A 24,592-nucleotide genomic window follows, 5' to 3' on the forward strand; every position below is an offset into this window, starting at 1 on the left:
TGTGTGCATGTGTGGCTTGTTATGCTGGTTGCTATGAAAGCTCTGCGAAAGACAAGAAGAGCTATGAATTGTTTTTGGGGAGCAGGGTAGTGTTTGTTTATTGAGACACATGCCTAAAATTAATGGTCCATAAAGACTTTAAATCATGGACTTCATGGTGTTGCCATCGGCTGATTCATAAATGAACCCTTTCCTTTCATGCTTTTATCCTGACTCGTTCCCTGTTTCTCTGTTTAACACTCAAGCCAAAAAAGCATCTTTTAAAAAAAAAAACTGGAAGGGAAAAAAGTCACCATTCACAAAATCGTTCCCAGTGAAAGGGTTACTTTTATGTGTCTGTGTGCTCAAACTTGGCTTAACCCACAGCCTGTGTTATAAATCAGGACTTAGCTCCAGCTCAAATAAATGAGATCTTGGTTTCCAAGAAAAACTGAAAAAAGCTGATAAATGATGTCCGCGGGACAGCTGGTTCTCCGTCAGCGCAGCACAGCATCTTTAGCCCTGCTTCTGTTATTTCAGAGATGGATCAGTTTGCGTTTCAAAACACATAATTTTATGTGTGACAAGTCTTTCTGGATTATTTTCATGTTGATTAGGCGGGATAAGTGTTTTCAACTATTTCCAATCAGGAGAACTGTGTAGAGTGAATATAGCGAATAGACAATGACATTTGAAAAACACGCCCTTCCCCAATGTTAGGTTTTCTTTCAGCTGTATGGGATTGATGGTGTGGTATTTAGTCTGGAAGCTCCCCAGCAGTAGATGTGTGAGTGTATGTGTCTGTTTGTGTGGTGGTGGTGGTATGTGTAGCTTTGATGCTGGATCTCACTCTTCACGTACAGATTAGATAAGCTCTGGCAGCAGCAGTAGCAGAGACTCAGAACGATATGGACACCTTTGGACCTTATCACCCGGTCCATCACAGACTGAAGGGACCAGGAAGACATAACACAGGTTAGGGGGAATGGAGAGAGGGCAGCAAAAGACAGAAGAGGAATTTTAGAGAATTCCTTTTCCGTTTCTGGAGCACGTTTAGCCGAGTTCTGTTAGGCCGGTTCTGAAATACCACAGCAACATATTATTTAGTACACTAAAATAGCATGTGAGATTTTTTATTTTTTAGTACATCCAAATGCATGAGGTCCATGCTATTTTCAATGGAATATTAGAGACTATAAAAGCACTAAATACTACAGCAGCACATTGCAGTGAATTTGTGACACATATAGGAGACATAGGTGGCTAAGGTATAATGTTAAGCACTATATTTTATAGGGTTTAAATGTATGACTTTAATTCGCAAAGTATTAAAATTGCTTTATCGAGTCATCTGAAGTGAGGAAGTGAAATAATGTGCCAGAAAAGAAGCATACCTACTATTATTTACAAAAAACTTAAATAATAGAGAACAGGTGAGTGTATTTGTGTATGGTATGGCACTTAAAAATACTTTTAAGTAATTAGTGACCAATATCGTTCAAATCACAACAAATACTCTGTCTTTGAACACTTTTGATTTGAATTTTGACTTGAATTTCAGGGGAGTTAAATCGCAAAGGTTCACCTCTAAGAACAAACTCTTAGCTGTGACCGTGGGCAGCTGTTGTTTCATCATCATTTCATTCACAAAAGAGCCTACAGAGCTGAGTGAGAGATATCATTAAGTTACTGTCCTATGAGGAGCAGGGAGCTGACCATGCATGTGAAGTAAATCCAGAACTGGAGCATGTTTGAATGCCTGTGAATGTGAGATAAAAAGCCCTTTGAAAGAAAGAGCATAGATTGTGAATGGATGAATGAGGTAAGTGAGCGAGGAGAAGAGTGCTCAGAGTAGAAAAGCGCCATATAAGAACCAGTCCATTTAGATCCAGCTGCGGGGAAGTGTGTGGGTTTGCACAGCCAGTGTTAAATATTCAGATGTTCATTAAATCTGTGTTTATTCATGCAAATATTTCTGAACCCTTTAACTCTGGACTCTGTGCTGTTTAAAAATCCCGTGTCTGCCACGCAGATACTTCTATTTTCCTGTAAACCCACTCGAAGCTGAGACTGGGAACTAAATATTTACTTTATTGTTTTAGTTTGAAATGAATGTACGACCGCAGACTGTACAAAGAAGCAAAAGAAAAAAAGTTAAAATTCTTACTTCAGGACTTTGTTTTCCAAGGGTCATCTCGGCCAAATTACCCATTGCGCAATTTGTTCGCGTTATTTCCAGCGGCGGTAACAGGAAGGTGCGGGCTCTTCTCGCTTGTAGCTGCTGTGAGCGCTTTACTTGCTGTTTCAGTCTCCATCGTCAGGGGTCGTGCCTCAACAGGACAACGTGTAAATGTGTGACCCCTGCTTTAGCACATTTACTGATTCAAGCTCCCGCATCGCAACTCTTCAAACCTCGTTAAAAACAGATCCTTTTAGAGTATGGTGTGCTCCGATCAGAAGTGTGAGATCGACCCCAGCAGTCTTATTTATTAGTTACACGTAGAAGTATGACGCAGAAGCAGAGTTTCCCTCAAGTCCTGACACGGAAAGTGTAAAATAACGACCGCATCTCGTGCTTCACAAACCTGACAGCTTTATTAAAACAAACAGGCTGTAAGTAAAATCTGGAAATACGATGTTAGGTCGTGTTTGCAGCCTAAAAAGAGCTCCACCTCTGGCTGAGAGCGCACAGAGTGGGCGGTTAAAGCGCCGAACACGTCCGTGCGCACGCATATTATGGACTGCAACCTGCTGATTCCTGTTAGACTCTGACACTCCGCCTGTGGGAGTAGGTGACTGTCGCTGAGAGCGCTTCGAACAGTTTAAGGACCCAGTGCGCAGCTTTGGAAAAGCCATAAATCCAGGCGAGTAGATATATCCGCTGTAAGTAACATGGCTTCTGTCAGAGGAGTTGTTCTTCTTCTGGTAAATGTGACATCAGACGGTGTCTGTTGACCGACTTACTGGAGCGCTCAGAATTAAGTTTCACATGGTGCACTTTATCCTGAAGGAGCCAAGCGCGCTACGGCGATCAGAAATGAAAGCTGGGCCGATACTATTATGCGCATTTTGCTTTGGCGAGTCTTTTAAATGGCTTGATACACGATTCTTTCTTTGCTTTTGATCTTTGGTTGCCACAGATCACAACGCGCCCGGACGGACTTTGGTTACCATTACGCGCATTTTTACTTTCGGATAGGCGACTGAAGCTCCAAGCCAGCCACTCTTGGGACTCCGGAGAGCCACTGAGGGACAACACCATGACCATCCGCTGGCTTGCCTTGGTCGGATTGTGGTGGAGCGCTTATTACTGCATGTTCACAGTCGCGGGGAGTAATTATTCACTGGATGGGAATAACGAGGTTCAAGCAGGTTTCACCCACCGGCGGCTGAGGACGCATGAGAAGAGGGAGATGCAGAAGGAGATCCTGTCCATCCTGGGGCTGCCCCACAGACCGAGACCACATTTGTCAAACGGAAAGTACAACTCCGCTCCGCTTTTCATGCTGGACTTATACAACACTATATCCAGCGAGGAGAAGAGGCAAGTGGAAAGCAGGTTGGAGCGATATCAGGCCATGCGGACGACCCAGAGCCCTCCCCTGGCCACATATCAAGAAACTGCCTTTCTAAATGATGCAGACATGGTGATGAGCTTCGTTAATTTAGGTAAGTTATTGAAACAAAACAAAACTTTTTCATCTGTGATTTTTTTCTTCTCTGTGCGTAATTGTGATTGTGTTGGGTCTATTTTATATGAGACCGAACAGGTGTTTTATACAAGCAAGTGAAACTTGTGCCTGGGCAGACCGGAGGATAATTAGACAAAATAAGAAAACTTTATCGGAATTTAATGCTAAAAAAGTAAAATATAAAAAAAGGGTCATAACTTGGCTCTTTTTATCTCATCTACTTTAAACTTTGGGGTTACAGCTCTCAACACAGCGCGACACACAAAGCAGACACACAGTTACGCACTTTTATCGCCGGATAATGAACGAACCCATTGTGCAAACCACAGGGAGAGCAAATAACAAACTCATCTACTGTGCGGTTTGAGGGAAAACTGACGAGGTTCGTATTGTTTCTGAGTAATTTATTGTTACACGTCCTCTCCCTCCGCGTAAATTCGCCCTCCTCAGCTCATTTATAGGACCGAAATTCTGTGGTCAAGTCTTGCTGTGCAATCTACGCCATGATTTATGTCTTCCCGGGAAAAATAAACCTCGTATTCTCAGCAAACCATCAACCACCACCGCTGGCGTGTAACACACACACACACACACACACACACACACACACACACAAATATAAATATATATATATATATAAGGCTATTCTTGCCGTTGACCTCCGTTACAGCGAGTTGCGGTTACTGTGCGTAAATCGCGTCGCGTTGTTTGTGTTTCCCAAGCAGCTTTGTCTTTAATTAGCTCGAGTGATGATAAAGAGGAACACTTTAATCATAACGGGTTTAGGACATAAAAGCTCAAAGCCTTTCCTTCCATTAGGAGCTGTAGTGTTTACTGGGAGACTCTAAACAGAGCGCCTCAAGATAAACAGACGCGCTGCCAGAGTCAGGCGCTGGTGGAGAAGGAGGCTTAAATCCAGATTGATTGTCCTTTTTTGGGGGGGGGGGGGGGACTCGCTGCATTGTCATGATCTGGCTAGGAGAGCAGTGGGAACATATCACTGCAGAAGAATGTAGTCTTATGGCTTCACCCCCCCCCCCCCCCCCCCCTCACTCAAACTTTTCTTAAAACAAATATTCCTGTAAATATTTTTACCCCGCACCTTTCTAAACCATTTAACAGTCACTCAGTACCGCAAACGAAGAAGTGAATTAGGTTGGAGTGACTGAAGTAGAGCACTATTCTCTACTTATTGTACCTCTGAGGATTGGTGTTGCAATTTTGTAGTGATGAAAACCAGATATTCAGACAGGAGGAGGCCGTCGTTTTAGTCTCATATATCGGAGCCCCTCTTTTGGCTTCTGTGGGGGGAATGCGATGGTGTTTGTGCGTCTGGCTTTGGTGTTCCTTTGCTGTGCGAGTGTTCGGTTTATACGCCCGTGTTGTTGCACATCTGGCTCTCCACTTTGATTAATCATGTCCTGTCCATCCTTTGACGATTCCCTCAGATTTCTGCGGTGACCAGGGGATTAGGTTGCCATCTCCTCCAGCCGTACACAGAGTCCTAACCGCCCTGGAGGAGGGATGGCTTCCTCCCTGAATGTGATTGTAATTAATGTTGGACAGGCCAAGGCTTTCCATCTGCTTTGCAAATAAGGCCTTGCACGACTACCGTGTGTCGTCGCCGTCCGATTAGTTTTTAATGTGTCTTTTTTGGGGTTTTTTTGGGCGATTGGAGCCATTTGTGTGGTGGATTCTCTTTTAGAAAACTATAGTAGAAAGAAACACTTCTGGGTGGTCCTTTTGTGTGTGTATTTCAAAAGTAGCCCCAGAAATCTGGATATCATGTGTGGCCTGAGTAAAACTACAAATTGGAATCAAGATTAATGAGAGAAAGAAAAGCGGAGAAGTCAAACAATCTGTCTGAAAGGATTTGAAAATGACAGATTAACAGACTCGGGTTCAGCCGAGCTCCTTCATCTGACAAATATTGTTAAGTGAAACACACTGTAGCAAGATCATCGGTCAAATTAAAGAAGATGACATGTGGTTTACACGGGTCACATGGTTTTCAAAGTGGATTCACCTGTTTTGAAACCAGCCATGTGTGCAGATGTACGAATCACAGAGGTGAAAGCGCCCCGTAGCAAACAAAACAATGACAGTGATTTAAACTTGGGTCTGAGCTGATGGCTTTCACAGCCAACCGTGGCAGCAGCACAGATAGATGTCTCATTCTCAGAGTGTATTCTCCCGGGGGCACGGACAGATTTAAGAGCCCCAGCGTTACATTCGGTCTCAAATACGCTCTCTGCAAACCATATGCCTCCTCACACCCCCACCTCTGCGTGATTCATGTACACTTTGTGTTTGGTCGTCCATTCTCCCATGCCTTCATCACTTGTTCAGAATGACCCACTGAAAAAAAGAAGAAGAAAAAAAGATGTGGAAAACTTTAAATTGGGGGGGGAGGAAGCAGAAGCACATTTTCCAGCTGCTTTTTCATCTTCATTCCTAGAGGAGCGCGTTCATCACTGTTTGCCTTGTGGACGTTCTGCTTTTCCACTGGGGTGGAGTGAAGCGACACTGTGTGCCGCGTGACTCACCCTGTGCGACACTCTGCAGCTCTGGACACGTCCTGATGCACAGAGAGGTCCACAGGTGACGGTCGCTCTGTACAACAGGAGTCGGGGGTTGTTAGAAGCACTTGTTTCACGTGTGAAAGCAAGTGCTTCTAATCCTTTACCAGCAAGAACTATAAAGAGTGTTCATCCTTTAGTGTACAAAGCTATGTTTTCCACATTCACATTTGCAGTGAACTATTAGAACTATTAATATTTAGTGGGGGAAAAAAATATGACCTACTGGACTCCTCGGTAAATCTCTCACAAGGTAGTATATTGTGGAGTAAGTGACCAGTATTGGTAAAGCTGCATTCCAGTGGAAAACAAATACAAGAGGTCATTGCTCACTCAATTAATGAGCGGTGACATATTGCTGAGCAAATACCCAAAGCCGCAGTGACGGTTATAATAGTCAGCAGGGGAAAATTTGCTATTCCTATCAGGTTTGATTTTTAGCGGTTAGGCTGTTTCCTGGTGGTTATGGTGAATGAGAGATGCACAGAAACGCCTTTGGTTTCATGGGTCGCCGAGCAGGAACGACAAATGTTGTTCCTGTGTCATCTGCATTTAACTGTGATGTGTTTGTGGCCCACAGACAGACAGGCAGGCAGGTGCGGAGGTCTCTCTAAAGCTTGGCATAGCTCTGCAGGGCTTCTGTTTGTCTGCTGGGAGGCACCGAGGGGAAGGTCCCATAATAATCCTGGAAAACCCCCACAGGGATTTTGAACCTTGTTTGACTTTTTCGAGTTCTAAATACCCTCTGATGCTTTGGAGGTGAGATGAAACCTGTCCTCGGAGCTACTTTTTCTTCTAAGGCCCAAGTTGCTCTTGTTTTCTCAGGATACAAAGCATCCAGATAAGATTCATTTACATTTAGTCACGGGCTGCTTCGTCAAGCAGATCACAAATCAGATTTTTGTGGTTAGATTTGGGAGCACAGAGGATTATGTGTGCGTCTCGGGGGAAGATTTTTCACCGGCTGGCTAAAGTGCAGTTGAAACCACGTCTTAATAATCTGCCCTTAATACTTCTTGTTTGTATCTACACTTACCTTTGACACATTTATGCTCACCGATCCATTCTATACAAGATGTAATTGAAAATAAGCAGGCTTAATAGTGCAGTCTGTTCATTCTAGTTGAAACAACAGCTCATCTAGAAAACCCACAATCAAAGATGAGAGGTGCCCATAACCTTGAAGTAGGGATGGGATTTAATCTTAAAATCTGAGTAATAAATTGTCCAACTTATATTTTTATCAGGGTTCAGATCGATTTTTTTATATGTAGTGTGGAGAGTGGCTATTTCGATGCACAGACTGCTCATCGGTGTAGCAGAACTTAGAAAAAAGTACACATCAGATCTTCATCTTGGAAAAAACACGTGCAGCTTTTTGTAGACTGCATCTCTAACACTCTCTGGAGGAGGTCTGAAAACAAACAAACAAACATGACATCTTGATTTAATCTTGGTTGCATTTAAACTTGGCATTTTTCCCGGTGTCCAGAAAGCGAAACTGCACATCTTTCCCTCGAAGCTCGAATGTAATGAAATTTCTTTCTCCCACCTGTCTGTCATCGCTTCTACCCTTATTTTCTCTTTTTCCCTGTCCTTTCAGTCTCTGCACACCTCATTGCATGGTTATACCTGAGCTGTCACTAAGCAAACAGCCAAGCGTTCACCTACCTCCCACACTTTAAAGGCAAACAAGGCAGAAAGCTTTAAGAAGTGGGTTTTGGGGAGATTAGCCGGGTTCAGACAGCCCTGGGCTTATTCTCAAATGAAGTGCCCTTATTAAATGCCTGTTTTCCTTGTCTTATGATGCCTGGCTGCGTTTCTCAGTGCCTAAGCCCAGGTAAGCCACTTCCTCTGCAGCAGTACGTGTCCCAGAGCTCCAGCATGATCAAATAATTAGCTGGCTTCGATCAAAGAGTCGATTGTTTAGGGCACGCACTGTGGAAAATTGGAAAATTTTCACTAAATTGTCTTGAAACACTTCCTGCAAAGCCAAAGGGACCAGAACAGAGGACCACCCATCACTTTTCTTCAACTTTGAGAACCCCGTAAACAGTATTAGCCAGAAGTTAAGCGAGGAATTCAAGATATGCTAGAGTGGAATAAAAGCTCTTTTCTGAAACATAAACTTGGCAGTGAAGGCCTTCCTTCAACGGTGAGAAAAATTACATAGTACAAACCTCTGTGTTTGTTTTCATCTGTTTACAGTATCAGATATTTCACTGCCACAACAAATTCACTTGAATTTGCGATGATGTTCAAGAATGGCCCAAGATATACAAATAATTCTGCTTATTGAGTTTCAGGGTTTCAGCGCGCTTCTTTTTTCTCATGTTTGGATTGAGTTGGTTGTTGAGCGCTCTGGCAAAACACACAGCTGCCTCAAGAAACAAACAGGGTTGATGGGGGAAACATGTCTGGTTAACGAGATTATGTCTTTTCCAGTCAGGCTTCATAAAAAAAAGAAGGCTGTCATAAAAAGATGGAGTGTTACAGGACAACTCTGTTGAACGTCCTAGGAGAACATTTGTGCACATTACAGTGCTGATGAGTGCGTCTCCTGACTGTATTGTGCTCGGTAAGAGGATGTACACACACAATCTCACACACACTCATCCACCCCTCGATAATATCGCTCCCTCTCACGGCATGACTCTCAGGCTTGAAGAGATGGCAGCTGAGATTTGGGGCTCCCTTACACCTCTTCCCATGTTCCTCCTTTCCCCTCTGCCTCCCATCCATTTTCATGTCTTCATTGGGCATTCCACTTCGGAGCGATAGAGGCGTGGGATGACGGAGTGTGACGAGATAAGGAGGTGATGTGCAGCGCACTCCCTGCCGGTAACGATCTATTGAAATGAGCCGATAACCCCGGCGGAACATCTGATTGGGACTCGCTGCTCCCATCTATCACCTCTGCGTGCAGGCATGGAGGAATTTGTTCTGTTTGTTCTGCTGTGCTTAAAAGAAAGTGACGCCAAGCTCCGCTCGCATCTCTCACATCTGCGATTCCTCTCCACGTCTATCTGTCTTTGCTTGTCGCTTTTTAACTGTTTCGTGGTATCTCATGGGGTTTGCGATGCGAGAAGAACGCTGTATTTAAAACCCCGGAGAGAAAACACAATCACTTTCATTGCCTCCTGCCTTTTTTTTTTTTTTGTGCACATTTTTAACTCCTGCGTCACTCTCCCGAGGGGGGCTTTAAAACTGTCAGGCTTTGTGTCATGTTTAAGTGTCTACAAGGAGGAGATCATTAACCAGGAATCAGGGTTTTGTGCTTGTGTAAGGCTGAGTTTGTATGTCTGAAGAGTGTGAACATGAAAGAGACGGACAAAGGAAAGAGGTGAAGATGCAAGAACACGTTTCACTTTGTTTTGATTTATGCATTTCTCCAATTTCCCCAAGTTTGTAGCTACAAATAAAATAAAAGTAGAAGGGGAAGAAATGGCATCCAAAGACAAAGACCACAGCTGCACCTTCAGCTCAAAAATAATGTGAAAACATTTAATTCTATCAAATTAGTCAATGTTCCCTCCTTAAATCAGGCCCTCACCAATATAGTTCACATCTACACTTGTGTGTAGTAAGAACTGGCTGGTTGGTTTTTTCCTGCTGAAATCTCAACTCAGCATGTCCTTTTGTGCCCAGTAATCTCCATCATCATCATAATGACGCCATCATTTACCCTGTCAGAGAGACTCATTCTTGGCTGACGGGAATGGCGTAAATGGTGACGGTAAACGTTCCTGGTGTCACATTCTTCTGTGACTCCACTGGGAAGCAAGGATGTATCTCCGATCAATTAAAAAAATGGGAACAAGGAAAGGAACAAAAAGAAGAAAGGGAGACCCACAGGCTGCTTGCAGGCTAGCACCATTATAAGGAGTGCGTAAATGCATTCATTATTGCTTATTTATTCCACAATAAATTGCTTTTCACTGATATTTTAAAAATGAGGACAAAAAAGATTTGTCAGTGCAAGTAAGATTTTAAGACACACTGGCATCATTTCCAGCCCAAACCAGTTTAGTCCAGTCAAAAATATGTGAAAAGTCACTGAATGGACTTTATTTGGACATTTGTGACATGCAAAAAAAGACTATAAATAAATCAAACAAAATAAATAACAATTATAATTATTTTCTTCTTTTATCTTGATGCTGATTTGTTCAGACGTCTAAAGAAAAAATAGCATCAATCTATGAGGCTACCTCTAGGTTTTGCTGTTGGCGTGCAGGAAGCTGTGGTTTCTTCATGATGGTTTTCCATTAACACCAGTCTCTTTAGATCTTGTTCTTACAATGGACACGTTAACAAGAAGTTTAGCACCTTTTTGGTGTTTTGCTGATGCTCTTGGTCTCTTGTTTTCTGTTTTTTTTTAATTTCAGAATAGAGTGCAGTACTTTAATGGACTTAAAGAGGACTGGTAAAGTCCTCCGTAATCGAAGAAGTCTTCCTACCAGCTTTTATGTGTTTCTATTTATAGCACGGAGCACCTATATCCCTGTTAAAAACATTAGAAAATAGGTTTATTTTCTTGTGTATGTGCATATGTTTGTGTGTGAACATTTAGAAACGCAAGGTCTCTCAACAACGATGAGTGTGTCGGGGTGGAGTCCGTTCTTCAGGGTTAGGGTCAGGGGTCGCGACATGAATGTAGCAACGCAAGTCTTTACAAATACACAAATACAGACTCGCGCTTTCACCGTGAGTGTCTGCTCTGGTAAACGGAGAGTATTTGAATGTACCCTTTAGACAACTTGGAACTCGAACTTCATCACACAAGATGTCTTCATCACACACTGCTGCCCGTCGCATGTTCCCAGGCTGGGTGTCTCTCTAAAGAGGACGTGCCTGAAACAACAACCACGAGTCCGCAGTGAGAAAAAGGCCCCATATGACCACCGGTGCTCTTGACCCTTCTGAGCAAGTAGCCTCCCCTTTCTGCAGCGCCGCTGCTGACAAATTTATGAGCCCTAGGCTGACCCACGGGCTGACTTTCTAAACACGATACTGACAGGAAAACAGTCAGAGACAGGAGAGATGAATTGGGGCGGGGAGGAAGAATAAGATGAGAAAAAAAAGAGTGCAAAGGAGGAAGGTAAGCAATAAGTGCTCTCGATATGCTGTGCACAACATTTTTGATTTAAATCTAAAATTTCTTAATCTAGGCATCTCTACAGAACGAGAATGACAACGGTGGGTCAGGTGAGGAAGAAGAAAAAAAGAGCAAAGAAAGATGGGTTTAATCTTTTTCTACAATCAGTTACAAAAACATTTTAGAAAAGAAAAAAGTAAAATGATGTCTTTAAATCCTAAACGCTACAAATTTATAAGGCATTACATATGTGCCACCAAATCGATTAGGCCAGAGGTTTAGATCCTAAGTGAGGCCACTCATAGAAAAATGTATCCATTCCTCTTGCCACGAGGCAGTTTGGATTAAAGGATCTTATCACTAAGGATGTGCAAGGGAAACTCTGCCCAGTGCTTCCCCCTGTACTGACACTTTGCACATATCTGAGCCGCCAGTCTCCTGGAGACCTTATCTCAATGTTTAAATGTCCAGTATAATCCTTTTGGAAGAGGAAGTCTCCCATTTGTTTTGTTTTTGTTTTTTTTGTTTTTTTGCGAATAATATGCTCCGATCTCCCTTCATCCAGGTTACGTGACGTGTGTCCAGCCCATGTCTTTGATGACGCATTCCTCTCTCCCTGTTATCTGTATTTCACATCCAAATAAAAGAAAAACCAGCTGCATAGAGGCAGAACGTCTCAGCTTAGTGTTGTGCTACAGAGATATCTCTAGGAACATGAAGGATATGAACCTTTAGATAACTCCCGTAACTGCAGTAAATGTTGGATTCGTGCACCACTGTGAAATTATGAGATAATTTAAAGTGGCCAGTGGGAAGCTGGGGAAAGTGTTGACAGTCATTCAGATAGTCAGACTTTGTGACTCGCTGTCTTATTTCACATATTTTAAACACTGTAGCATATGTGGCGTTTCTGCTCCTGCCCGTACAAGTTGAGAGTGCACAACTTTCCTCAGTCTGGACACTTTTATTAAAAATGGCACAATGTTTCCTCCAAACTTCACACAATAGATATGAGTGAGGGCGACAGTTATATTACACAACTGCGCTGTATAATAATACTAATAATACTTTTTATTTGGGTTTCAAAACACTCAAAACCACCTTAAGAATGAAGGCAAAAGCTTGTTAAAAAATGTAATAAATATTTAAGTAACTTTTTTTTAAAAATGTTACTAACATGCAATTGGTTTCCTGTTTGAAGCCATAAGCTTTCTCTCTGAAGTCCTGAAAACGCCGAAACATTAGAAGCAACTGTTTGCACACTGAGCAGTCAGTGACAGCGCGAGCTATTACACCGCACTGCACTTTAATCAGATTTCTGAGGCGTGTGGTTTCCTTTTGAGGTATTGCACTTCCACCCAGTGCTTTAATGATTCGTTTAGGCCACGAAACATCCTTCCATGTGGACTAATTTTGGGTGGTTTTCCACTCTCTGTGTGCGTGCACACCCTGCTAATGATTTTGCTTCTAAAATCATTTATTCCAACAGCGAGATGAAAACACGTGATTAGTATGTAATCTGTCATTAAAACGAAAAAAAGAGCATAATCGAGTATGCTAATTTCCTTCTTTGATCACTGCGGTGTTGATTATTCCTGTAACATTTCGCTCTCTTCAGTTTTCACTTATGTCTTTTTTTCTACAGCTGTTTGCGGTGACAGCATTGATCACTCTCGTGTTTGTAGCAGTGTGTTGCACATTTATCCATGTGTGTTAAAGGAAGTTCCCGGCGAGCTTCACTGAAATGATAAAAGACTGTTTCGATGTGAGTTTCTAAACGTTCTCTGCGAGCTCAGATAAAGTGGATGTCATTCTGCAGCGCTCTGCTGACACTGTCGACAGACCTATTATTAGAAACCTTGATTATTTTTCTACCGATTTTCCTCAAGGCCCACCTGCTTTTTGAATATCCAAGTATCCTGTTACCGTCGCTGTTTTTGGAGCCATGCCTGTGTGTAAAACAAGCAGTAGGTCTTACATGTAAGTCGGCCCGGGGGGGAGTATTGAAGCCGGCCCAGACTGATTTATCAGTGGATCATGTGCTCTGCCTCTAAGCTGCTGAAATGCATTGTGGTCACCGTGGACCTTCCAATGGGAATCACACTGCGGTCCGACTGTCTTTATGACAGACAGAGTGGAGGGAAGAGAGTGAGAGAGGTGAGGAGGGAGCGACATAATGGAAGAGAAGATGTGTGGAGAGGAAGAAAAAAAAGGGAGGTGTTCAAGTGGGGAGTGAAAATAGAGTCCCAAACATCATCACGGGGCGAGCTGGCCTTCTACCTTGTGGCTGTGGAATGCAAAGCCACCGATATTTTGCCTTCTCCTTTGGAAACAGCTGTGTTTCCCTTTTTCAAAGATATTTTTTCCTTATTTATCGGATCCCTGAGGAGGGATCCATCTCTCAGCTCTGACACCGGCTTCCTCCTCTAAATCTGGGACCAGACACACACACACACTTATATGCGCACACACTCACACGCATGCACACCTGCTGCCCAAAAGCAGATTTTAACGGCAGATCACTATAGCAGGCTTTTTTGCTGCTTGTGCTGCTGCACGTCTACAAAGGCACACACACATAAATATAGGCAGACACGTACGAGCAGGAACACACAGCAACCTGAAGATGACGGCTGTGCAGACTACACACAGTCTGTGCAATTAGACCTCAGAAAGCCAATAAAAGGGGGGACTCTTGACAGCCGCCGTCCCTTATAGACACAATCTAAATAAAATGGGGCCTGGTAATAATTCAAAGCCACTGAAATGGTTTGTTTTGCTGAAAATGGGCCCATCAAAAACCGCAGGAGTTTGTCTCTGTTTATGGAATATTCACTTAGCACCGAGTGGTGGCCAATTTAATAAAGCAGCAGAGGGAGCAATTTCTGAGAGGGTCTGTGGTCACAACCCAAGAGGAAGACCATAGGTAGCTATCATCATTCATATAAACCAAAGAGGAAGAGCCAAAACCAAAGAGGAGCCGAGCATCAAGGACAAAGAGCATTGCAGAAAAAAGGAACAAGATCAGAGGTTTCTTTCCTTCTTTTTCCCTTTTCTCAGTTTTTTTTTTTTTTTTTTTTTAAACGATCATGGCCTCCGTTTGCTTGGGGTCGCTGATTTCCCCAATAAATATTGACTTTAATGGTGTCTTTGAAAACTATTACTGGTCCACCTGTCGTTCTCTGTTTGGGGATCTCATTTTGCGACCAGGCAACAGCCAGAGACGTTTTTATTTTCAAAATTCGCTGATAGATTTGCAGCAGTCTCATATTTTTTCAGGACGCAGTCACGGACTTAAAAAAACGCCCTCTCTCCTGGCCAGTGAAATGTTTCCCCCTGTATCTAATGACAACCAAAGGATAGCCAGTCCTTAAAATCAGACCAGCTTTAAATGGAGCATCTTTTTGGGTGCCATGTACTGCAGGATAAATCATCCCAGTGCAGGATTGTTGCAATCTCAACCAGCGATGTTTGGTTGAGTTTGTTCTCATGTTTGTGTCGAAATGAAATGACTTGATTAATCCAAAATAAAGGGAGAAAATTCTTGTTTTTGAAAGGCCTGCCTTACGGCTTACGGTTATAAACCTCACGTTAAACGTGGTTGAACTGATGGATGTCAAAGTTAAGGCGACTTCAGTTTGTGCGTCCTACTTCCAGCGAGGCATCCGGCTCCTCCAACCACAGGACGTAACCTTGTGTGAAGACCGCTGATCACAGTTGAACTGAAGTGTAGGCCGCCATTAGCCTGACCAGAGGCTGTTGTGACAGCTGCGTTAGTATAGAATTACATTTTTTATTAACATCCTATAAAGTGGGGGGGAAATCGGCGGGGTTTATTTTCCAGCTCATTTCTGTCCTGATTTGATGGAATTTCCTTATAAATGTAAAAAAGATGTTACACTGTCTTTTGCTGACAGCTCATTGGCCTGAATTGGTGTCCAGTGAGAAGAACACTTGTTTTTACAGACTTTAGGGGAAACTGTAACTGGCCATTAATTTTGGCAATTGTTTGTAGCCATTTCAAGTATTCAAATTGACACCAATGCTGTTTCAAGATTATAGATGTGGTTGTAAGGGGTGAATGTGTGTGCATGAAATCCCAAGGCTTCTTTGTTACACACAAACACACACGCACACACACACATATTTGTCTTGTAAATCCTGTGAGGTCCCTTTTCCTTAGCTTTAAAAACGTCATATTTTCAGTCCAAGTTTTCTTTATATGCAAGAGCTTTAGCAAATTGCAGATTTCCCTGGAATTTGCAAGCAGTCTTTTTTTTTTTAAATGTGGCGTATCTGATTATCTCTAAGCAATGCTCGCAAACCTCGCCTTGTTCTCATAAATTCAATCATGATTCCAATCCGTAATGGTCAGCGTAAGCTGAAATAATATCCCGATTTTTAAAAAGTGATTCTTAAAGGTTTTGACTGCAAAACTGTGATGTGACACTTTCCAGATGTATAAATATGTGAGACTATAGCACTCTGTTCTCCATCCGCTCATCCAACTCAGGGTCCCATAGAGCAAGAAGGCGAGCACATAGAGACAGACAACCATTCACACCTATTATTAGAATCACCAATCAACCTAACCCCATCAAGGATGCAGAGAGAATATGCAAACTCCACACAGAAAAGCCCCGGGCAGATGGTGGGTTTGAACCCAGGACCTTCCTGCTGGGATGCAACAGTGCTAACCACCACTACACCATGTAGCAGTTTGTGTTATTATATGTTCTATTTGATTTTATGAACTGGGATTATTCAGGAACACGAGAGATTCACTGTTTAATGTCCTTTTGCATGGTTGTTATTTATCCACCACCACATACTTTTTTGCTAACTTGCTAACAAATGTGCTCATTCATGGTATTTGTAGTGTAGATGTACTTGTAGTACTAAGTTCTAGTTGGTGTCAGGGTGACTTAAGCACGATTTAGCTGCATCAACATCTTGCTACACTGAGCAGATGGCAATAGAAGTAAAAGCAGTTTAAGGTACACAACTCTTTTAGGTAGGGGATGTGTGTAATGTTTCATTCAGATAAGGCTGAAGAAGTGAGCTATGGTAAGTGAACAGGTTACCGTGCTTAAACTGCATTGGGTTTTGTTAAATTGGTGGTTGTATTTCAATAATTGCTTAGATAATATGAGATATTACGAGCTGTATGTAATTAAGGAAGGAAACTTTAGTAAAGATATCAGACACAAAACAAAACGTATAACCTTTAACTCTGTGTGGGAGCTCACATGTCTGAAATAGAGTACTGTTAGTAAGCTGTTTGGTCCTGATCGGTCTGGTCTCAACTTTAGGGGGAATTTATTGTAAGAAATTTAGCTATAGTTTTGTGTCACTGCGACAGGCTGGTGACCTGTTCATGGTGTACTCCACTTCTTGAACTATGGGAGCTGGGATAAGCTCCAGGATTCCTGTGAACCTGAATTGGATAAGTGGAAGAGGATGGATGGATGGTTTTGTGTCTCTTGCGTAAACACTCCTTTGATTTGGAAATATCAATGGAAGTATTCTGCAGGTGTGTAATAAAGTAAGGAGAAAGACTTCTGGAAACAGCTGGAAGCAATAATTTTGTGAAACCTCTGATTACAATCATTAGTTCCCTTAATCTGCCACAGACCTTGTCTTTATATATTGTTTATTTGTGATGGATATGAAATTATGGAAGAAAATGAACAGGGGAAAAGAAAAGCATTTGGTGATTTTGGAGATGCTACCGTGCACCTCCAGAGACTACACCGACACAAACAATATGTTTTGAATCCGGTGATGTTGCATTGTTGATGGACTTTTTCAGACTTTGTCCTGTGTGCAGAAAAACATCTGGTTAGTATTTATTTTCCATAAAGAACTGGCTTTAAGACTTTCATCAGATTAGTCTGAGTTCAAATGAAAGTCAGTCTGTCATGCTGAGCTGTTAAAAGAGATCCGTAAATGTTAGAGTGACCAACCAAGTAAGACTTTTACAGAACAGTGCTTAGGGTGCACATTTATACATGAAACCAGCCGTGTTAACATGCCATCAGCATAACCTGTAAACTTCTGCTGCTTTATGCTCGGCTGCATTGCAGTCTGAGTTGCCTCATATTGGTTTTTCTAATTTGTCTTTTGGCTAACTATTACCTTCTTTTCCCTAATCTATATCACTTTACCTTGATAGTAGACTATACTTTCCTTTAAATTAACATACATTAACTTGTAGAACCGTAAAGTGCTGTTGAAAAGAACTACAGAGAGAAACACAGATAATCACATAACCTTGTGGTTTTAATGAACCCTACATCCGTGCTAGTGGGTTCGCATCTTAATCCTGACAAATTGTGCTTGAAGGGATGGAAGAAAATCTCCTACTGACACACAGGTATGACATATCCAGCTCCTGGAGGACATCTGGAGTCTCCACAGAGAGCTGAGTTTTGAGACTGCTACCACTCAGCTGTCAGTACATTGATGGAAAATACTGATACTGCTCAGTTCAACAGCCATACCTCGGATATCTATCTGTTAGCAAAGCCCCAGCAGAAGAGCAATTACAGCAAATTATCCTTCTACCCTCAGGGTTAGGGACACACACACACCCACACACACACATGCAAACCCACACGTATTTAAAAAATCTCAAAACGACAAAAGATAGATGTGTATCCAGTCTTCATTTTATCATCTTGTATGGAATGCAGCACAGTGGTGATGGAGCTTTGGGATAGTGGGAGCAGAAATCAGATACTCGGTGGATAAGTGTGAGTTTGTGTGTGTATGTGTTTGTGCGTGTCCTGGGACAGTATGCCTGACATTACGTGTCATGGTTTTGGATGGGTCTTTAGAAAAACCCAAATGGTTTTTCAGGGATTATGTGGAAGATGATGGCTGTAGAAAAATGTGATTATATGGTTCAAATGGGGCCTTTGTTCCTGGGGATGTCTGTCCAGTGAGATCATTATGTACTGTAACCTGTGGGAGGTAATGGAAGGGGAGAAGGCTCGATATCAAGGCCACTGATGAATGTGCGCCTGTGTATATGCAATAGCTAGCTCTCTCTGGAAGTGCTGTATTATTTCTACAGTGTGTGCTTTGCCATTCTAAATCAGTGGATGTGTCCTATCATTGTTTAAGGCAGTTAGTGTTTTCACTTTTACCACCAACTAAGAACTAGTCTGTTAGTGACAAGTAGTGACTGTGCAGATCATATGCAATGTAAAATATGTCTGTATCTATTGTGATGTCACCCACTGGTTTGCAAAGTCCTTTGCTGAAGCATCAGGATGAGTATTTCCATCATCTCCATGTTTGATCTAACTGTGAAACGGCATATTCACTGGCTAACCTCTTGTCAGTCTCAAGGCTTTAGCTAATGACGATATCCTGAAATGACCATAATTTACAAAAATATACTCAGTATTTTACTCAGTCCGACCAAAAATGAGTGACTGAGCCCACAAACTCATTGGAAAGTGTTTGCAGAGATCACGTCAGAGTGTTGTTTTCCCCTAGACTTCCATAGGACTGCACGTCTTTTTGCAACTGCAAGTATCGCCCCCTGGTGGCTATTAAAAAGACATGCATTTAAGGCACCTTTCAGACCTGGAAGCTTCATCTTTCGATTCCTATATGATCTTTACTTTATGATAAAAAGTGCTTGAGGTGACTCGTGCTGTGATTTGGTACTATATAAATAAAATTACATTAAATCTGTCTTTTGTGCTGTGTATGGTGCAGACCAGAAATCAGGAATAGTTTAACTATAGCTGTACATAGACTGTATATTTAATATTTATTTCATCAAAAGACTTAACCACAGACTTCTTTTTCTGTTAAAATTGTCGCCCAAACAACAAACCATTTTATTTGTCAGATTATACATTAAAAATGATCCAAAAGGTACCGCACCACAAACACAATCGAGAAGTCCACTTTAGTGATTTAAATTAGCTGACAGTGAAGCCCACCTGCCTAACTTTTCAAACTTTTAACCCTAACTCTTACCCTTTACCCACTAAAAGTCTACTAGGAGTAAGCCTCAAGCTTTTTTCTGAACTGAACAGTTTCTGTGATATTTCAGGGCTGCTTATAGAACAAAAGGACTTGGTTTGCATTAGAAGTTTGTAAGGGGTGGCCTCTGTTTACCCTTGCCGCTACCATTAATATTCTAATGGTCATCAAATCACATCTTTATTGATTTATAGTCAGGTGTCAAAACTCACTATTGAAGGTACAGGGGAGGTCGTCAGATATTGTCTTTAACAGGGAAAGAGTTCAACTTCAGATTCTTAAAGTTCAATTGAATTCAGTTGTATTTTTACACAACCAAATCACAACAACAGGTGCTTTATATTCTGAGGCAGACCCTACAATAATATATACACAGAAAACTCAACAATCATATGAGCAAGCACTTTGGCGACAGTGGGAAGGAAAAACTCCCTTTAAACAGGAAGAAACCTCCAGCAGAGCCAGGCTCAGGGAGGGGCGGCAATCTGCTGCGACCGGTTGGGGAGAGAGAAGAAAGACAGGTCAAAAGCCATCCTGTGGAAGAGATCCAGAGATTAATAACAAGTATGATTCAATGCAGAGAGGTCTGTTAACACATAGTGAGTGAGAAAGGTGACTAAACTCAGTCTTAAAGGCAGCCAAGACAATAGATAGTCAATAATTGTAAAGCTTTGATATGCTAAGTAGCACAATTCTCTTCTGAGTTCTGTTTGGTATTATTTTCTTCTAAGACTCACAGCTGAAACATATCGTTACTTAAAAAAATCCCTTAAGACGTGTAGATTCTTACTCAAACCTATTCTCAATAGTTTCATATGTGCCTGGGCCACTCCAGCACTAAATGCATGCCCTGGCTGTCTTCACCCATCTGTCAGCAACACTTAACAGTAATCAGTAAAGACTAATGTGTGAAAATCACTTTACTGATTTCTGTTGGACACACAGGGTAGAGCTGTTGGCTGCTGTTCTCAGTTTGTTAATGGGGCTTGACTGTCTGCAAATGGGCTGGACTCACTGCCTCATACCCTCGCTATGGATGAATGCTGCTGCCTGGCCCTGAATTCGCGCACTGTTGACTTCGGCCACTGCGTGGGTGGGTGGGGGATATCTGATATTACATGTTAGTGTTGTTACTGCGACACATTAATGCCGCTTCAAGGCTGTTGTTCCTGACCAGTGGTGTTTTTGTGATGTCATAGGACTGCTGTTTGGTGCAGACGACTGGAAAAATACTAAAGTGAGAAGTGCTCACAGCAGGGTCCAAGTGTTGGTGAGCCTGTGGTGAATGAACGGTCGAAACACAGGGCTTTTAAGAGTGGGCTTCTTGTCCCTTGTCAAACCAAAAGCAAATGTCGAGTTCTTATTTTCAGACTTTGTGGACTTATTGTTATTTTTTGAATTTTTATTATTTGTTTGGTTTCAACCACAGGTTTGGTCAGGTTTTTGGAAAAGGTCGAGGTTTGGATTAAAATAGACCCTTTCACAGCTTTGACCATGTGTTAGAAAAGCCTTCTGGCAGAAAGCCCTAAAGGCAGTTTCGTCCAAGTGCGGTCTCTCTCCCCAAGTGGGAAAGCCATTGATGTCACAACAGCATAATTGGCCAGATTCAATTAAATTAAAAGACCTTTTATCATAATATTTTTAATGCATCCATGGATCTGTGTATATCTCAGTGCCTATGCACATATAATTATCTTGCCTGGATGTGTGTGAGCCATTTTTTAAAGGTCTAGGTGTTGTGCTTACATGCATTGGATATAAACTGGCGCTCTTGCCAGTGGCCCTTGGCTGGTCCTGTGGCGCTCAGCGTGTCGGCTTTGATGCAGGGTCAGAGGGGAAGATCAGAACACAGGATGAGTCTCCAAAGACATATACACATGCCCTTGCTCAAAGCTGATGATGTCTCCCGGCGGACCCCTTCATCCATACCTCAACCCCAAAAGCTGCGCTGCCAGCTGCCCGACTACAAAGAGCCAAACTACTCAGCAGAATGCAAAAACAGCTCCTGGTGGCAGCCAAGCATAATGGTAACACCTCAGGCCACTCATGCTGCTTCAGTGTGTGTAAATGTCCTGAAAGCTGCCAGTATTCTTCTGCTGTACCAAAGTCAACAGATGTCTCAATGTTTTATCTTTCCACACTGCACCGGTGCCAAAGGTTAAAGAGTTTGAGGCATAAAATCTGGCTTCAGCCTCTTCAAAAAGACTGGTGTTTACAGCATAAAGATTTCCACTTAATGAGATGTTTTCTTTCTGAATGAAATAGTGGCAATCGCCGAAGAGAAACGTTTCCCGAAAAAGTCAATCTGACAGGCCAAAGCTTTAATTAGATGAGAGCTGGGAGAAATTAATGATAAATAGAAGGCATGGACATATCTGATGTGTCCTCAGAAACCATCAAGTCTGAGAGAAAAACCAGACAGATTATGGGCTGTAATTACATAAACACAGATGGATTCTTCTCATGCCTTGCACATCCAGATCATTTTTTATTGGTTTAGCTGTCCGGAGTCTTTAACAATGTTGACAGGTTCTTGGTGTGCAAAAATTTAAAGGGTCATTTTGAAGGGTGTTTGTGAAAATGTCCACACTTTTTAATCCTCCTTATTCACTCTATCTGTACTTCAGTCTCTATTTCACTCAGATACTTTGTAGCTAATAGAAAATAGTAGATTAAAAAGGCTTTTTTTGTTTATTTTTACAACGATTTACTCTAGTTTTGTCATGTTTTACACACCCTTCTGGATGTTTGTGCCCAGCTTAGTTTAACAAGGTTTAACAAGGGGGTTCTCTTCCATGAGAGGAAAAAGGCAAGCATCGTCTGGTACCTGAAACAGGACTACCAAATGACAGCATTGGTTATTTCCTTATGGGATGAAGACTCAAAGTAACTGGGTTGTTTTTTTTTTTTTTTTACACATGTGCATTATGGAACAGGCTTTTCATGAAAAGTTAAATATACAGATGGATGCAAGCAGTAGAAAAGAAACACTTAAAGGTCTGCTATAAGCAGCTGATGTTAGCTAAACTGGGAAATGAAGGAAAATTGGACGTGTTATTAGTCTGCGTAAGGCCCTGTGTGGCTGCTGCTCAGAAAAAAATTAAGCAGTCTTGCATGAATGGAGCTGTGACAGAAAACATCATAGGACTGAGGGTAAAATCGCTCACACAAAGGGTCTCAAATGTTTGAAACTGTGAGGATAAGAAATAAAAATGTTTAAATTGGCACAACGAACCAAATTTCTCTGCCTGTCATCAACATGGTAAAATCTCAGTGAGAGCCTTAATAAAAGATCCCTAAAGACTAGATTATCTGGGTCACAGGTGCTCTGCTCTCAGTAATATTGTAGGACGGGTTATAGCATGCAAGGCTACAACATGGAAAAACTGACGATGCAGTTTTGATTCAGGATGTCTTCCTTAAATATTGTGAATAAGAACTCCTTACGTGCTCGATAACTTTGAGGATAATAGCAGAGTAGAGAGAGAAGGTGGTGGCTGTCTTGCTCGGTGGTTGGAGGACGTGTAGAAGGATGTTGGAGGGATGTGATAGAGGCGGCCGTCAACCAGCTGTCCTTCAGAGGGATTTGCTACGTGGCATTTAGAGTGTGACCGCTGACCACAAACTGGACAGTCCCTATTTTTGTTTCCTTATGTTGAAGAACAGTGCAGTTCTTCAGTCAGTGTTTATACTGTAAATTAGGCATGTATCGTTATCGCAGACAAATATCGATTTTGCATCTGCCGATATTGATCCTTTTTGACCGATATCGGCATATAAGATGATAATTACCCGTCGATGCTGGCTGATATTTATCTGATGTGTCGCATCCATTTTGCCCGAGGTAAATGTTCAAAAAATTAGCTGAAGGGCTAAAAAACAGATCCGTGGTTTAACAGTTGGTGCGTCCATGGTATGGGTCCCATTTCTTTTAGTTCTTAGTTTGCCGTCGTCCCTCTGCTCATGCAGTAGATTTCCTTCTCCTTGTTTATACTTTCTTCTCCTGCTGCTCTCCCTCACGCCTTCAAATGTGGTGTAAGTCCGCAAACGATCACTTTCTTGGCAGATGAATCTTTTTGGTTTTTTTAAAATCTTTGTGATCATCAGTCATTGTCAGATTCAGATTTTCTCGTCATTTATTCGCCTGTTTGTCCACTCGTGCACCCCGGCTGTCTCCCTGCACGATCAGCATCTGGCTCAAACTTTCTCTTGCTAGAATTTCTTTCGACACCTTTTCCTCTTTTTCCTCCTTTGCTTCTTAAAGGGATGCACGCCTTGGTTTATAAAAAGTCGGTCTGTCGGGATAAGGAGTCAGTCTCGCATGAACGGCAGACTTCTTTGGTCTGTTTTTTCAAGGGATGAACTTTTGCTTTCCAAATTTGACTTGGAAGCCTGATTCAACAGCTGTTAATCTGAGTTTTTATGCAATTTGGAGCAAAATTATGTAATGAAAGGTATCTTATGTAAGAAAGCATTTCTGATGTAACTTGATTTATTAGCCATTTCAGACAAGTCATAGTCACAAAGCCATTACATAACAATTTATTAGATATATGCTAATAATAGTTTTCAAGTGTAGACTGTGTTTGTGGACCACACGGCTGCGTGTGGAAGTAAGAGATCCCCAGAATCGTGAAGTTGTGGTGCTGTGTGTGTTTATGTGTGTGGGTTGCTGTAATACATACAGCAGTAGGAGCTGGGAGAGCAGCGCCAGATGTTGCGCAGGTGGAAATGAGAGAACAGCTCCCGCCAGAGTGTCCAAGTGAATCTGCAAATCGTCCAACTCACTCTCCTTCTGTCACTGTCTCTCTCGCTTCTTTTCTCATATCACCTCGGACCGTCTCTTTCCTCTTCCCTGTCTTATCTTTGTCCCTTTGGTCTCTACGTATTCCTCTCTCCTACAGCCGAGTCTATCTTTCCCCATCCTCACATAATCTTATCGACGTCTCTCTCCATGTCATCGTGTCATTATAGATCACTTTTTTTGTTCACCGTATCCAATTTAATTTGTTGTTCACAAACGTTTCTTCCTTAAAATGATCCTAAATCCACTCGCCTCTCTTTTATAGCCTCTTCCTGTTTCTTTTCCTTGTTTTCTCAGTTTCTCTGCCTTCTTTCGTTTCCTCTCAAACATTAATTGTTTCAGTCTTTTTCTGCCTAGCAGTCATCATTTGTTCCTCTCTTCTCCCCTTGCTCACTCTTACTGCTCTTTTTGCCCTTCTTGTAACAGATGAATTCCC

At 42.1% G+C, this 24,592-nt stretch overlaps 1 protein-coding gene across 1 annotated transcript in view; it reads left to right on the forward strand.

Annotated features, from left to right (window-relative positions):
• Positions 1–2,887: 2,887 nt before the first annotated feature.
• bmp6 (bone morphogenetic protein 6) overlaps positions 2,888–24,592 on the forward strand; it is a 45,496-nt gene continuing 23,791 nt past the window's right edge. Inside the window, exon 1 of the mRNA XM_026179318.2 lies at positions 2,888–3,648. Coding sequence (XP_026035103.1) covers positions 3,240–3,648 — 409 coding nt within the window. The 5' untranslated portion in view covers positions 2,888–3,239. The remainder of the gene's footprint in view (positions 3,649–24,592) is intronic.

This window comes from Astatotilapia calliptera, chromosome 9 (assembly GCF_964374335.1).
Source record: "Astatotilapia calliptera chromosome 9, fAstCal68.1, whole genome shotgun sequence".
In the NCBI taxonomy this organism is placed as follows: Eukaryota; Metazoa; Chordata; class Actinopteri; order Cichliformes; family Cichlidae; genus Astatotilapia; species Astatotilapia calliptera.